At 57.2% G+C, this 16,647-nt stretch overlaps 1 protein-coding gene across 5 annotated transcripts in view; it reads left to right on the plus strand.

Annotated features, from left to right (window-relative positions):
• The window catches only part of CFAP46 (cilia and flagella associated protein 46), an 88,670-nt gene that overhangs the window by 41,637 nt on the left and 30,386 nt on the right, over positions 1-16,647 (plus strand). For all 5 annotated transcript variants that reach the window (XR_013994987.1, XM_081074304.1, XM_081074302.1 and 2 more), the window contains exons 26-35: positions 811-949; positions 1,700-1,883; positions 5,453-5,612; positions 6,643-6,845; positions 7,753-7,890; positions 8,782-8,931; positions 14,011-14,159; positions 14,710-14,808; positions 15,490-15,622; positions 16,435-16,581. Coding sequence is in view for 4 of the 5 variants with exons in the window: in XM_081074304.1 (XP_080930430.1) it covers positions 811-949; positions 1,700-1,883; positions 5,453-5,612; positions 6,643-6,845; positions 7,753-7,890; positions 8,782-8,931; positions 14,011-14,159; positions 14,710-14,808; positions 15,490-15,622; positions 16,435-16,581 (1,502 nt within the window). In the remaining variant the exon portion in view is untranslated. The remainder of the gene's footprint in view (positions 1-810; positions 950-1,699; positions 1,884-5,452; positions 5,613-6,642; positions 6,846-7,752; positions 7,891-8,781; positions 8,932-14,010; positions 14,160-14,709; positions 14,809-15,489; positions 15,623-16,434; positions 16,582-16,647) is intronic.

Here is a 16,647-nt window from a genome sequence, read left to right on the forward strand (position 1 = left end):
AAGATGTGGAGGTTTACTCCTGAGAAGTACTGATCTTAGAACAGTTAAAACCACATTTTAGAATCCACATTTAAGGAAAAAAAAAAGACCATTATTGGCTAAAATTCACCGCCCCAGTGAATGCTAGGGATTGTGCATGTTGTGTGGCCGTGTCCCACCCTCCAGGACGCACAGTTTTATTTGGAGAGAGAAACTTGATTACACATAAATAGAAAGACAATCACGTGTAAACACTGGGTACTAAACCCCAACTGTTGAAATGGTTTACTGCTGCAGCAAAGAGAGAGATGCCAGTGGCAGCCGTGTGGGACCTGGAGCGTCCCAGACACGGCAGGAATGGACCCTGGAGAAGAGCCAGGCTGCCTGGTCCAGGATGGGAGCAAGGGGAGGGCGCAGGAGTCCAGTCCACACCACCGTCCGCGGGCTGAAATGGACATCATGCGGGCTAAACAGTGCCACTGTTTTAAAATTCAAATTCTAGGAACAAATCAGAAAGTAGAATTGAGCATAGCAGAGATTCTTGTGGAAAGGTTGTTTCCTCAACGTTAAAGTGAAGCAAATTTGCAAATACTTGGAATTCAATGCAGATAATGAAAAATGCATAATATTAAAAAGTAAACCCTGGGGAACATGTGCCTCAAACTTGGCAGCTAAGTGATTAATTTCGGTAATGCACGCAGTCACCTGGGTCAGGAGGGGTCTGCGTGCGCAGGGGAAGTGCGCCCGGAGTGGAGCGCGGCTCCCCCTGGGGCCTCCGCGGTGGGCAGGAGGCGGCACACGTCCTGGCACCCTGGCCCCTTGTCCCCACAGAGGCCGAGGATGACCTGACACTGCGGGCTGCGCTCTACGGGGTGCTCTTCCACTGCCACGCTGACAGCAGCGACTGGGACGGCGCCCTCAAGGTGCTGGGCCAGGCAGCGCAGGTGCTGCCGCGGACAGTACACCGCCTGTAGGTGCTGCCCGGCCCCGCCCACCCGCCCCGGCCCCGCCCACCCGCCCCGGCCCCGCCCACCCGCCCCGGCCCCGGCCCCGCCCACCCGCCCCGGCCCCGCCCACCCGCCCCGGCCCCGCCCACCCGCCCCGGCCCCGCCCACCCGCCCCGGCCCCCCGCCCACCCGCCCCGGCCCCGCCCACCCGCCCCGGCCCCGCCCACCCGCCCCGGCCCCCCGCCCACCCGCCCCGGCCCCCCGCCCACCCGCCCCGGCCCCCCGCCCACCCGCCCCGGCCCCGCCCACCCGCCCCGGCCCCCCGCCCACCCGCCCCGGCCCCCCGCCCACCCGCCCCGGCCCCCCGCCCACCCGCCCCGGCCCCCCGCCCACCCGCCCCGGCCCCCCGCCCACCCGCCCCGGCCCCGCCTCCGCCTGCCCCCCCCCCCCCCCCCCCGCTCCCCTTCCCCCCACCCCCCTACCGACCCCACCCACTCACACTGCCGCCCACCCACCCACTCCGCCTGCCCCGGGACCCCCAACACCCGGAACTCAGCCCGGGAGGGTAGGTTAAAGGGCACACACACCAATAATAAGTGAAGAGGTAAAATGTAAAAGTAGGACACAGCACAGGAAGCCCGAGTAACTCAGGTTCCTTTTTGTTTTATCTTGGTAAGTAGGAAAATGGACGAATACCGTCGTTTGGATGCATTAGATGTATTTACATTTCTTGTTATTTGACTGGAATTAATTCCTCTTTCGCTTTTCTGTAGCTTGATTTTCAAACACATGGTTATCGTGAAGGCCAAACTCGGCCAGAATTTCATGATGGAGATACAGAAATTCAAAGACGAGAGTGAGGAGTATTTGGCTCACATGTGGCAGCGCCTGGCCTGGAACTCCAAGGACCCCTCTGGGGAGCTGACCTGCTATCACAACGCGATTCAGGCCTTACAGGTGGGTCTCTGGCCAGTGCAGAGGTGGCCCCGTGGGGGGTGGCGTGGGACACATCCCGGGAGGGTTGCCAGGTGGCAAGGGCAGCACATGGACCCCTGCCTTGCGGCACCCTTTTCCAGCAGGGAGGGTGAGGTCCTGTGTGTGGGAGTCGGCACTCACGTCACAGCACCGGAGCAGGGCGAGAGGGCGTGAAGCCCACCGAAAGGGAGGGCCAGAGGCCTGCAGCCTCCTGGGAGTCGGGGTCTTGGGACGTTGTTCATCCCAGAAAGCCAAGGCTGGGGTGTCAACTGGATGTCAAGTTGAGGTTCAGGGCAGGTGGCACCGAAGATTCGAGGCAGCAGAATGTGGAACTTGCCTCAGGTCAAAGGAGGCCCTGAATTGTGGGGACTAAAGGTGTCCCCAAACAGGCCCCGTGCTGAAGCCTGGAAGGTTCTCTGTTGGACACAGTGCCCTCCACCCCCACCCCCATGGAGCAGGTCCTATCTGAGGCTTTAGAGCGCTCCAGGGGCTGGGGGCTGTCCCTAGGGAAGCGGTAACATCTCTGGCCAGGTAGGTGCTCAGAGTCCAAACAGAGGCTGCCTTGTGCTGTGTGGTCAGCGCCAAGCGGTCACCACAGAGATCTGGGTCCCCAACAAGGGGCTGGGGGCACCCCTGTGCCTTGCTCCTGGAACCCAGGGCCAAGTCCTCCCTTGGCAAAGGCCTGGCCAGGTGGGCACCGCCTCCAGCGGGGAAAGCGACCAGGTCTGCTCTGGAGAACGGCAGGGCCTGCAGTTTGCGGCAGGCTCCTTGTGACGACCGCCCTGCTGATCCCAAGTCCCTCTGTTGTTTCCTTTTTCTGAGGGTAACGGTGTGTTTTAGTAAATTCAGAGGGCTGTACCACCAGTTTTAGAACCTTTCATCACCCTGCAAACACCCAGGACCTGTAGCGCTTCCCCCCTGACCCGCCCCCCGGCTGCAGGGAGTCACCAACTCATTGTCTGTCTCTGTGGTTTGTCTGTTCTGGACATTTCACACAAATGGAATCAGATAAGATGTGTCCTTTGCAGCTGGCTTCTTCATTAGCTTAGGGTTTTCCAGGCTCATCGTGCTGTCGCCGTGTCTGCTTCACTCCTTTTTCTGGCGAGCAGACCCCACTGTGTGGACAGGCATTCTGTTGGGCACTTTTGTTGTTTCCATTTCTTAGCTATTGTGAATAGTGCTGCTCTAAACATTTGTGTGCAGTCGCGTGCTGCTTACCGACGGGGACACGTTCTGAGAACTGCGTCGTGGGCCGATTTTCCCGTCGTGCGAGCGTCACAGAGGCCCGGACACAAACGTAGACGGCACAGCCCCCCACACACCTGGGCCGTATGGCACAGCCCGCGGTTCCTGGGCCACGGCCGGCACAGCACGTCACTGTACAAACGGCAGGACATTCAATCTGCACAAGAGACGGCGTGCCATCAAGGCCCGAGGCAGACACGACGTGTGTGTGAGTGGCATGTTGCTTTTCTTCTAAGAAGAGAGAGTACGTTGTAAGATAAGGAAGGAAGTACAGAGAAACATAACCCAGTGACGTGCTCGTTGTCATCACGTGTCCTCAGTGCGCCTGGTGGCGGGCGGTGCACTTCACACGCGGGCAGTGCAGTAGGTGTGTTCACACCAGCACCGCACACGCACGAGTCGGGCGTTGATGTCACCAGGCGGCAGGACGTGTCCAGCTTCTTGGGGATCTGACCGGACCACCCAGGCAGCCATCGGTGTGGGCGCTGCCTTGGCCACAGTGTTGTGACGTGGCTGTTACCACACAAGGTTTTGCAGAACATGTGTTTACACTTCTCTTGGACATTGACCTTGGGGGGGGGGGGACTGCTGGGTCACATGGTGACTCTGTGTTAACCCTGAGGGACGCCAGGTTGTTCCCTGCAGCCACTGCCCCATTCCGCACCCCCACAGCCCGCTGCCCTCTGTTCTCGGACTGGTGCGCGCCGTCCCAGCTGCCCAGTGCTGTCTCCTGGTGATGTCACCGGCTTTCCCGTGTGACTGATGACGACGGGCCTCTTGTCATGTGTTCACCGGCCACTTATATAGACTCTTTCAAAAAATGGCTGCTCAGATTTTGCTCCTTTTTAAATTTGGTTATTTGTCCTTTATCACAGAGTTCATTGTGTGTCTGGACACAAGTCCAGTATCAGATACATGCTTTGTTAACAGTTTCTCTCATTCTCTAGGCTGTCTTTTCAGCCACTTTGTCACCTTCTCGTTGATGTAATTTATAGCACAAACATTTAGTTTTGACCAATTTATCTGCTTCTTTTCTTGATGCTTGTGGTACTCTATCTGCATAACCCAAGGTCACCAAGATTCACTACGATGTTTTCTCCTGAGAGTTGCATAGTTTGAGCTTACATCTCAGTCTTCGATCAATTTTGAGTTAATTTCTGCACTTGGCGGGAGGTAGGGCCGCCTCTGTTCCCAGCACCACCTGCTGAAGACCGTCCTTTTCTCCTAGACCCTCCGCTGAGCTCTCACCCCGTCACCCTCTTGCAATCTGTTGTCAAAGCCAGCGAGCGACACAGTCGTTCTGAGGCCCCCTCTGCCCCTCCCCGCCCCTCCCACCCCCCAACAGGACATCTGATCCTTCCCTCCAGGCTGATGTACTTCCTTCACTTGACTAAGGCCCCCCCACCTGTTGGGGTCGCTCCTGCATCTTCTCCCCACCCCTGCTCATCTGTCAGTGTCCTGAACCACATGCCACCTCCAGCTGATTCTCCTCACCACTGAGTATCCAGCCCAGAGGTCCCTCCAGCCTGATCTCGTGGGTTCTGCCGCCCGCAGCCTGTCCATCCCGCCAACACCTTGTCCTCGTGCTTCCGGAATCAGATTTGCGCTCCTTCACACGCTCCTCCTTCCTGCCTTCCCCACCTGCGGACGGTGGCTCGGGTGTGAGGTGCAGGACGGAGTGTGTGGGGTGCTGGGCTGGCTCTGCTCTGTGAGGCGGGGAGCAACGGCCTCGTTCCGTTGTGCTGCCATCACTGACCAGCGGTGACTGTACTGGACGGTGAGGGCGGGATGGGGGGGGCGCTGCACGCTGGACAGAGCAGCTTGTTCCCTGCCCTGCAGAGCTCGGTTAACCGCACAACCATCCAGGTGAAGCCTCATGTGCACCTTTCAGTGCATGCTGGAGGAAACAGGGCAGAGGGTGGAGTGAGAGCAGAGAGCCACGCGAGGCCGGTGAGGCAGGGGGGTCCTGCTCCAGGAGGCAGGCAGGACACGCGCAGTCATGAGGACGAGGCAGGCCGGCGGGGGTCCACGGGGCAGAAGGCCTGCAAAGACTTCGCGAAGCTTCGGTCTCGCTACACGCGGCCTGTGAAGACAGGCCCTTTTCGTAGGCCTGGCAGGTCCCGGCGAGCCTAGACAGCAGCTGCAGTCCCCTGTGAGGGGTCTGGTTAGGAGGAATACAGGGCAAGGACAAACCCGTTTGCTTCTAGAACGCGAACGAATCCAACTGCTGTGTGCTGTAGATTGTGTGTTCAGCACTAGGTCTGGTCAGTGCCGCGTGCTCACCACCTTTCCTGTGGGACCCACAGAAGCCAGAGAGCGAGTGGCAGAAAGTTGACTACATCATGGAGTTCAGTGAGTGGCTGTACCACAGACAGTTCCCCATCGAGGACGTGGCCTTCCACCTGAACTGGGCCATCGACATCCTGCTGGGGATGAAGGCCGCCAGGGCCACACCTGAGCCAGGAGGTGAGGTGACGCAGCGGGGGCCACCACTGTTGGCTCCGGGGCACAGGTGGCCCCAGCGGTCGTATCTGCTCTGGTTCAGAGAGTGGGCGTTTCGGTGATGAAAGGAAGGCGCGTTCCAAAAGACGCGACCTGGAGCCAGCCCCCGGCCACCCTCCAAGGCCACAGGACTTCTGAGGCGTGGTAGTCTCAGCCCTCCCCCAAAGCTCACCTCCCTGGCCTTGGCCAGCAGCGTGTGCAGGCCTGAGAAGTGGGGTTCAGGCTGAGCCAGGTGCTGGTGAGGCAGGGAGCATGGCGAGCCGCACTGTCGCCAGAACCTGGGGGTTAGAAGCCATGGGCGCTCCATGTGGAGGGCTGGGCAGGTCAGGGACTCAGGACCCGTCCTGCTGGGAGCAGCATTTCAGAGTAACCAGTCACCCTTCTTCGGGGTGAGGGGACCTCTGCTGGGCTGGGGTTGGGGACCCAGAGGTGACTCCAGGCACATGAGCCTGCTCTGTGGGGAGCACAGACTAAGGAGACAGGAGAAGGGCTCTCGGAAGCTCAGCCAAGCCTCCTGCAGACCCAACGTCTCCACGGATTGCACAGTACTGGCCGCTTCTAGGTGCGGCCTCCAGCGGGAGAGCTCCTACCCCAGAAAGGGGACGGCCCCCAGGACCGTGCTGGGCCCCAGGGAGGCCTTGTGGCAGCTGCCCCATCTAGTGGGCCTCTCTTCCAGCATGGCATGCACAGGTCTCTGCGGATGCAGGGCCACGAAAGGGGCAGCCCCTTTCTGTCTGCATGTACTGGAGGCCAACCCCCACCTGTGCAAGTCCAGACAGCAGCTCAGACCAACTGGGGTGACGCAGAGGGGGGTTCCATTGCTCCCAACCCCACATGTCGACCCCAGAGCCACAGGACGCCTGTGAGCTTCCTAGCCCCACCGCTGGGCCTGGGATGGACCACTGCCCTCTGACCCTGAGGGCCTGGGATGAGGGCAGAGAGGAAGTGGCCGAGGCCCCTGGACTCCTGAGTCTGCGGGCACCCTGTGTTGCAGGGGGGCACTCGCCCACACTGGCCCCAGAGAGTCCCATGTCCGAGGACACGGGGGCAGTCTCCTTGGAGAAGCTGCGAAACGTGAGGCAGTTGGAAGCGCTGGCCCGTGCCTACATCCTGCTGGCCCTGGTGACGTCCCCAGGCGCGGCTGGCTACCAGGACCACTGTCTCATGGCCTACGCGTTCCTCAGACGCATCTGGCAGGTGAGGCCCCACGGCCCCTCCCAGGCCCTCAGCTCTTCCTGGGACCAGACTCTGGGCTCAGTGTCACAGCGTCCAAAGACTGAAGACTTCCGAGATGTGAGCAGTGCCTCTCATAGCAGCCCTGCCCTCTCACTTTATTCCCATCGGCAAGGGCCCTGCCCCTGCCACCTCCTGTGCCGCTCCCCCCAGCACCCCTGCTCTCTGAAACCCAGCCCCAGAATCACCCGCCAAGGTTGCCAGCACTGCTGTGTGTGGCGTGGACCATCGGCCAAAGCCCGCTGACCATCGGCAGCCCCGCTGCCAGGTTTCCAGAATCTTCTCCCCCCACCCCTGCCCCCTGCATGGCTTCCTTGCTGCCCCCTTCCCCACCACCTCTGCACGGGGGGGGGGGGGCCCTGGGAAGCTGTTGGTGGTCTCTTGTTCTTGGGGACCTCCTGCGGGCAGTGCCCTCAGTAGGACAGTGTCTGCCAGGACAGGCCTGTCTTCTGAGGACAAGCTTGCCCCAGCCCCCAGGACAACAGGGCTGTCACCTTTGACAGCAGGGAGAAGGGATTCTTTTAGGAGGAATGCTGGAGGTTATTCAAGTGCGTTCTTGATTAGAGACCATAAACTCAGTCTGCACGCCCTCTTTGAGGGTCAGCCCCAGCTGTGCCTCTGCCAGCCCAAGTCTGGAAGGGGCAGCCCCGGGTGCATTGGATGGGACGGCCACCAGGTATCCTACTGCCCAGGGGCGCTGCAGCCACCTCTGCTCGGCTGGCTCACTGGCTTGGCCGTGGCAGACGGATGGACACCAAGTTGCCACTCTGAGTCTTGGGGTCAGTGACCCACCCCTCAAATCCAAGTGTGAGGAAGGTGGGGTGTGCACCTGCTTACGTAATGTTGCAAATTTGTATTTCGTTTTCCTCAGGTTTCTTTATTAACTGCAGGAAAATCCATTTCAGAAAGCAGAATTACAGTAGCAGCTAGTACAAATGTATTGTTGCCTAAAAAAGAGAAGGAGAGAGGCAAGGACAAGGACAGAGAGAAGAGCAAAGAACCGAAGCAGGTGGCTCACCTCTCCCGGCGGTGCAGGCGGGACGGGACAGTGGAGGGCGAGGGCCATGGGCGGGCTGGGCTGGGGCCCGACCGCTGTGCTCAGTCCCCTCTGTGAAGTGGAGGCAGGGACTTCTCTGTCCCCTCCCCGTCACACACACACACACACACACGCCCGCACACATGCTCTCACACACACTCATGCTCGCACACATGCTCTCATACACATACATGCTCACACACATGCTCTCACACACACACATGCTCACACACACACACACACACATACACACGCACACACACACAGGGTTGGTAGCAGGGTACCGGGGTGTTTGGCTTCTCCCTGGCGGTTATCTTGTGCCGTAACAAGTCACCAGACAAACGCCTGCCTGCCATCCCCAGGCACATCCGGGCCCTGGGTATGTGGGGGTGTGCGGGGCTGCTTTCCCTCGGGAGCAGCAGGGGTCTGCGTGACACGGGCCTGTCCTGCACACCCGCCCTCCCACCCTGAAGCATCTGCATGTCCGCATGCCTGTGTCCCTGCAGCCTGTCCTCCAGCTGTCCCGTGTGCGTAGCCCTCCAGAGCTCGCACTGGCGCCCAGCTCGGCACTATGTTTACTGAGAGTGGACGTGTGCTGGGGCTGGGGCTGGGCTGTGGGCCTGGGGTGCCCCCGAGAGACTCTAGCTGGGCAGGGGCTGAAGCATGAGTCTGTGCTCTCAGAAGTGAGGTCAGAAGTCGGATGTGGCTCCAGGTCTGGGTCACAGGGAGGGCGCCATGTGCTGCAGGGCCCTGGGGAGAGCACAGAGGCGTTGCCACCCGTGCTCCCCACCTGTCGGCTCCAGCTGGCCACCTCTGCCCTTGCAGCTGTACTTTCTAAAGCACAGCAACAACCCTGCTTTTCAGTGTCCAACCCCGGTTCCCGGCACAGAACTGGGGGCTTTACCGGTGAGCGTGGAAGAATGGGCCTCCTATTCTTGCCCGGAAGAGGTGACGGCTGTATTCAGACAAGATGAGAGTGAGTTCACCATTAACCCATCCAGCATCCAGAGGCCGGTGAGTCACCTGGAGAGATGTTCTCCGGCCACGGTAACGTGCGACCGTCTGCATTCCCTGGATCCTGTCTCCTTGTACCTATAGCCACCGTTTCTGTGTGAAAAAACCCAGAAAGAGAAGCACATAAAGGGGTTTAGCTTGCTGAGTGTTACAAAGGGAACACTTGTGAATCACCGCCCAGGTGGAGGCAGGGCACCGTCAGCCTCAGGACCCCCACAAGCCCCTTCCCAGCCCCCAGCCATGCTCTCTCCCCAGCAACTGTCGGCCTCTGTGGGAAACACACCCTTCTCTTCCCCAGGTACGGGTACGCACCACCCAAGTGACAGCCCGAAACAGGAAAACTTACTTGTGTGCTAGGGTCCTTCCTGGGGCTGCTGTAACAAGTCACCACAGACTGCGTTGTTAAAATAGCAGAAATGTGTTCTCACAGCCAGAAATCCAAAGTCGGTGTCATGGTGCCCAATCCAGGTATTGCAGGGCCACACCCCCTCAGGTTCCAATGGAGGCTCCTTCCCGCCTCTCCCAGCTCCTGGGGCTCCAGGTGCTCCTGGACTTGTAGCTGTGTCACCCCAGGGTCTGCCTGTCATCACAGGGCCTCCTCTTCCTCTTCTGTGTCCTTCTGCTTCCCTCTTCTAAGGCCCCGTGGGCTATGTCTAGGGCGACTTGGGCCATCCAGGATTCTGCCCCCGCTCAGCGTCCCTCTCGCCACGTAAGGGCACAGACCCAGTCCTGGGGTCGCACCAGCCGGCGGTGGAGCCATCACTCAGCCGTCCATACTCTGCCATTGCTCTAAGAAATGGGCCCTTCAGCCCACGGCCTTTATGTCTGGCTCCCTTCACTCACAGCCGCGTTGGTGGCTGTCCTCTGTGCTCATTTGTGGCTCTGTCACTTGTGTGCACTGACTGCTGTGGAGCCGCCTGCTGCCGACGAGACCGCCATTGGTTTCTCCATCTACTGTTGAGGGACAGTGGCTTGTCCCCAGTTGTGGCTGTCACAGGTGAGGCCACTGGGGGAACCCGTGTGCACATACGTGTCTGGAGGACACAGCCTTGTGTGGAATTCGTGGCTCTCCAACTGATGTGTGTTGGGGCCGAGCTGTCTTGGAAAGTGGCTGTCGGGTTCCCCCCACTTCAGTGGGCAAAGTTCCCACGGCCAGGTCCTCGCCGGACCCATGCAGTTTGCCGTGACTGTGGCCGTTTGGTGGACGCGTGGTGACGTCTCACTGCGGCTCAGCAGGACTCGAGGTAAGACAGCTCTCAGTGCCTGTTGTCACATGGATGTCGTCTTGTGACTGCCTGCCCAGCCCAGTGCCCACATGCGATGAAGTTCTGTCTTCTTCTTGTTGGTGGAGGGAATTCTTGATTCTGGAAACAACAGCTGGACAGTTAATGATAGCAGACCGCCGCCCACCCTGTGCCTTGACTTTCTGAGGTCTTCTCACCAACAGAGACGCCTAGCTTTAATGTCACAAAATGTATTAATCTTTGTCCTTCGTGACTAACGCTTTTTAGTGTTCTGTGTGAAGAAAAAGCTGCTCTCCCCAAAGGTCGTGACGATATTCTCTCAGTGTTTTCCCCAAAAGCCTTCTGGTCTTTCACGTTGGACTCAGATGCAGTCCCTGGAGCGGGTGTGTGTGAGGTGCTGTGAGGTGCGGGGTCGGCACTGCCCCGTGACCTGGGGCTGCAAGTGTCCTGCTCTGTCTGCTGAAAAGCCACCTGCCCACCTTCCTGGCGCTGCCACGCGTGCAGCACGTCTCCCTGTCGGTCACTGAGCCTCAGACCTGGACTGCTGAGTGGAGATGTCCCCCCGACTCCTCAGGGCCTTGCAGCCCTTCTGCGCCCAGCCGTGTGGCCACACAGCTTTAGAACCACCGGTCAGAGTCCTGTAAGCCCAAGGGGTTTGGACCACGGTGCTATAGTCCCCAGACTGAGGGGACAGCTTGAACCTCCCGTGACCAGGCTCCCAGGCACTTAGCTCTTCTCCGGCCTCTTGAGGATGGATGGGAGTTTTCCGCATGCAGCTTATGCACCTCTGAGATTTATTTCTACGTATTTGAAATTTTTGATGCTATTATAAGTTGGTTTTGGGTTCCATTTTAAATTCCAGATGAAATAGAGAAATGGAATTGTTTTCATCTTAGCCTTGCATCTATCAATTTTGTTGACCTCTTAATAACTTTGGTAGTTTATCTGTAGATTCTTTCGGATTTTGTGTGTGCACAACCATTTCATCTGCAAACAGTTTTTTATTTTATGATTTCCAATTGTCACGTGTTTCGTTTCTTCACCTGGCCTTGTGCTCCTGGCCAGGATCCCGCGCGCTATGAACAAACGCGGTGCTCACACGCGTCTCCGCGTAGCGCTCCATCTTGGCGGGAGACTTGCCACACCTCACTAGTAAGTATGTGATGTTCGTCGTGGCTTCTTATGGGTACTGCTTGTCGATTAAGGAAGTTCCTTTATTCCTATCTGCTACTTTTAATCAGGAATGGCTATAGGTTTTTTATCAAGTATTTTTCTCCATCTATTCAAATGATAGTTTTTTCTCTTTCATTCTTTTAATCACATTGATGTTTTCTAAATCCACTCTGGTTGAGAGTATCATTCACCGTATGTGGCTGATGTCTTGTTTTGGAGTTTGCTTCTGTGTTCACGAGGAACACCAGTGTTTCATCTTCTCTTCATACCACGTGCTTGTCAGGATTTGGTAAAAAGTCGCGTCGATTCTGAACTGTTCTCTCCTCCCAGCACATGTGGCGCCAGACGTGTGGGTTTTCCACACCAGCACCCCGCTGTCCGGCTGTCTGTGACACCAGCTGGTGGCCCACAGCCCCCCTCAGCCCTGACACCGGCTGCCCCGAGGTAGCACACGGGGAAGGAAGGGGCTCGGGCCCCTGAGACGGCCCCCACCGCACACTCCACTCACAAGCCCTGGCCAGCCAGCTATAAATCGGGGGTTCCCACACTCCCCTCAGGTTCGATCATTTGTTGTAAGGCTCACAGAACTCAGGGTACTCAGCTACTAGAATGACCGGTTTATTACAAAGGACACAGGTGAGCGGCCAGATGACGAGGCCTGCGGGATGAGGTCAGGAGGGTCCCGAGTGCAGGGGCTTCTGTCCCGGTGGAGCTGGGGGCGCCCCCTCCCGCTGTGGGGTGTCCACCATGCCGGAAGCCCCAAAACCTTCCTGTGGGGCGTGTGGAGGCCCCATCAGGTAGGTGCGGCTGACGGAGTCCTTGGCCGCTGGTGAGGAGTCCACCCCACCCAGTGCCTCCCCTCCCCCGGCCATGTCAGCGGTCAGCTGCAAGTTCCAACCCTCTGATCTCCTGGCTGCTTCCTCTGGCCACCAGCCCCCCCCCCATTAGCATAAACAGGTGTGCTTGGCAGGGGCTTCGGAAAAACAAAATTCCGAGGGTGTTAGGGGCTGGGTGCCAGGAATGGGACGAAGACCAAATTCATGTTTCTCGTTCCCTCACAGGATCACACTGACCTTTTAGTCAGTTAGGAACTGTTTCCTCCCCACCCCCCTTTTTTTACTGTTCTTGTGAATAATTTGCATAAGACTTGTTGTTATTTCTAACTTGGTGTTTGAGTGAATTCCCTTCTGGGCCTGAATCTTCTATTTGGGACGATTCAAAATTATGCATCCAATTAATTTAATAGTTACAGAACTCTTCAGTTTCTGTTCTTGTGATGATTTTGGTGGATTGTGGTTTTCCTAGGATGATTCCATTTAATGTAAAATGTAGTATTTTTGGCATAATGTTGTCCTCAGCGTCCTCTCACGATCTTTCAGTGTTTGTAGGGTCTGGAGACATTTCTGTGCCTCTTCCCATCCCTCTTTGTTGATTAGCCTCACCAGTAGTCATCAATTATTGGTCCTCAAAGAACCAAACCCCACATTTTCCTGGCCACCCAGGTGCCACTAGCTTGGGTCCCTGAGCGGTTGCCTCTTAAGCCGAAGATGCAGCCCTCTTCAGGGCTGTCAACGTAAGAAATGTCCAAACCGAGAAGTGTCATTAGTTTATTTAAGCCAAGCTGATGACACTGCTGGGAAGCAAGTTCTCAACAGATTGAGAAAATCCTCCAGAGAACAGCAGTTTTGCAGGTTATTTTGTACATTAGCATCAAAGGAGGAGAGGAGACGTTGGGGGCAGTTACATGAAATCCATGGAGAGGTTAAGCGGGTAAGAGAAAACAAAGCGGGGGAATCCCTGGGGTTGGATAAAAAGTAAAACGGAGAGACACGTACATTTTACATAGGTGAGTGCAGGATAGTTAGTAATTAACATTTGAGCACATTGTGATGGTTTCAGGGGACAAGACAACAGGGAGGGGTTCCGTGGTCTCAGTGGCTGTGCCCCGAGGGGTCTGGAAAAGGACATTACTCTGACATTCCAAGGGTCTGTTACCTTAGATACCTAAAGACAGCAGACAGTTTCAAAGGTAAAGGCCGACCTTTGTCAAGGAAGCCACAGCCCAGGACGCCACTACCGGCCATGACTCACTTTTAGTTAGGAATTTTTCCATTCAGACCACCCTGTGTGCTTCTTCTCAGTGTCTGATTTGTAGGTTCGCCATGCAGGGCTCCTCTGAGCTCGGCAGGTTTAGTATATATTGTCCCTTTGTCGTCCACAGTACTTTTAAGCAGATTTTAAAAACAGTTCATCCCATTTTTAACTGAAGAATAATTATTTTATCAAATGTAGCCTGACATTATAAGAAGTATTAGTTCTACTCTCTATTAAATTTTAAGGAAGTTGTGTGTATACATAAAAAAATTCTGTTTTGAATGGATCAGTAGTTTTTAGGTGGAAAATGAAAAAGAACACATAACCTTGACTACGTAAATGGACTGCTTCTTGTAGGATCTTTATACAGGAGTGCTGGCACTTAGAGGTGATTGCACAGGACAGAATGAAAGGCATTCATGAAGGAGAAGGAGAGGCACTTCATTCATTCATTCACAAACTCTGGTTGAACACCCTGTGCCAGGCTCTGGGCTTGGCCCTGAAGGCAGGGCCTCTGGAGAGCCTGGCCTGCCTCCCGTGACCGCCCATGTCTGCTGTGTTTGTGCAGACGTACAGCCTGTACTACCTGGACCAGCTGGCCAGGTGCCTGCAGAAGCTGTCCCTTCATGAGCTTGCGGTCCCCATCCTGCAGCTGGCTGTGCTCATCTCGGCCTCCGTGGTGGGCAGCAAGAGCCTGGAAGACCTCTACCACCTGCGGTCAGTGGGCCTGTTTCACCCCAGGGAGTGTCACGTCTTGGTAGTGTGTGTGCGACTTTGCTGTGAGCTTCCACTTCTTTCCCGTGAGCAGCGCAGGGCAGCCGGTCAGTCATACTGTGCACCATTCACAGTGGCAGAGGGGCTGAGACGTGGCGAGGTGGTCACTTTGGGAGGTACAGAGACGTCCATGGCGGTGCTGTGCACTGAACCTCATGTCGTGCTGTGGTCAGCGGCACTAAAGCACGTTTTGAATCGTTCCACACCAGACTCATGTGGTCAGAGCCCCGATCGCCCTCTCGACCTTCATGGTGACCTTGAGGTTAAGAACATGCATGAGTCAGATACCTGAGCGAACGCTCGTTTTGCGTCTCTCAGCAGTTTGATAGGGCCACCTGTTATTTTTCCCTAGTAGTTTTGCGTACCTTTAAAAATTATTGAAAATATCATCAAATTATGCATTTCTTTATTCATTGACCAATTTGTACCCAGTGCATTGAGCCTAGTGCAGCCTGTGTGACGGCCTTAATGCATCTTTCTGTGCTCCTCCTAGACTTGCCCTGCTTTGCTCTGACTTGAAGTTGAGACAAGCAGCTGCTTTCCATGAAGAAGCAGTCGGACAAGCCTACATTGGCGACACAGAGCAGGCGAGGTACGTCGGCTGCGAGCTTCCCCGCGACTCAGTACACAGGTCGGGGCTCACCTGGACAGACGGAGCAAATGGCCACGTGGCCCGGCTCTCGGCTGTGTCCCCTCCACGCCCCAGGCCCCCATCTCTCACCGCAGCCAGACGGTGGGGTGTTGGGAGGACCCTGGTCCAGGAGGCAGTGCATGGTGTCAGTGTGGGGGCTGTGCCTGGGGGCAGTTAATTACTTACTGACCCTCCTGTTGTGCAGCCTCTCCGGGCTGGACCATGCGAGTGGAGGGGAGATATGACAGAGAATTTGCAGGGGTGGGTGGAGCCGCGGGGTAAGGGAAGCGGGCACTGAAGATGGAGGGAGGCAGGTCCCCAGGAGCGAAGCTGCCACGGGCACTTTGGCCTCTCGATGGGGCGGAGCTCTGGACAGAAGCGTGTGAAATATCCAGGTCAGGATGCCAAAGCCATAGCCGGATGCGTGAGTCTGGAGTTTGGTGGGGAGAGTGACCGTGGGCATCAGGGGTGCTGCTGTTTTAATCTCGGTCAACATGTGGCAGGGGCGGTGGGGGGCAGTGTAGTGCCCTCTTGCAGCCGTTTGAATTGCAGTTCTCCGATTACCGATGAAATTGAACACTTTTGTGTATTTTCTTGGCCACTGTATTTCTTCTTCAGTATATTGCTTTTTACTTATGTTAGCTGCAGAAAAGAAATTGCCTTGAAAAAGGAGAAGACTAGGGAACCACGGTTAGAAGAAAGTCTGCCAACACTGAATGAGCCCACGACTGCCGTCCAGCCCGCAGGGACGAAGGTTCTGGTAGCAAAAGACAAGGTACCCTCGCTTTGCCAGAGCACCTTGGTCCCAGTGTCGGGGGGCAGGGCGGTGACAGGACTGCAGCTGGGGCCAGTGAGCCAGGGTGCGTCTTAACGGCCTGCTGTGTCAGGTTTCCTGGGAAATCCAGGCACTGGTCAAGTCCCTGAATTCAGGGCTCTGGAAGTCCCTGGGAAGACCAGACCACAGACCACCCTAGAAAGGGCCTGCAGGGGCCTGCTCAGTGACTCAGGGAAGACAGGCCGGGGGCACAGCAGGGGCCCAGGAGGCAGACCATGTGGCTGGGAAGGGGAGGCCCTCGCAACCAGAGAGCACGCTGGAGGTCTGGCCACTGTCCAGCTCTCCGCTCCACTCGGTGGGCTCCCTGCTGCACACTCTGCAGCCAGAGAGCGCTTGTCCCCACGGCAGAGCCCCACAGTGAGCACGAGTCCAGCCAGGGCCTGGATGTGCAGGCTCCCCCTGCAGGAAGGCTCGGTGGACGGCTGCACCCAGGACTGCCCAGGGGCCATTGTGCATCTTGCTGAAGTGCAAGAGGTCTGACCTGTCCCCTGCCCACTGGTGGGGCACTGTCTGGTCCAGGAGAGGGGCCTGGAGCTGGGAGTAAAGGGTGGGGAGGAGGGCGGCCCAGAAAGCACCTGGCACAGCTGCTGGTGGGCTTGGTTGGTGAGAAGAGACAGGTGTCACAGGAGGAAAGCTAAGCTGGGCCACTCAGTGTAGACATGACCCAGGGGGAGCCTCACACCACAGCACTTGGCCGGGGTGGAGCTGCCCTGACACAGGCGTCAAGTGTGCGGCCCTGTGCTGCCCTACAGGTTTTGAAGATAAACCAAGAAACTGGGAGAGGCCTGGCCGGCACATCCTTTCCCCAACTGTGGACCCTCAAAGCAGAAGTGCTGCTGGACATGGACCAGTACCAGCCAGCAAGGCTGCTCCTGTCGGAGGCGTGCCAGGCCTTCCAGGTAAGGGCCACACCTGCCCGCGCTGGCTGAGCCTGCCTGCGTCTGGAGCGGCTCTGTCTGTCCTGG

Source organism: Rhinolophus hipposideros (genome assembly GCF_964194185.1).
Source record: "Rhinolophus hipposideros genome assembly, chromosome: 15".
In the NCBI taxonomy this organism is placed as follows: domain Eukaryota; kingdom Metazoa; phylum Chordata; class Mammalia; order Chiroptera; family Rhinolophidae; genus Rhinolophus; species Rhinolophus hipposideros.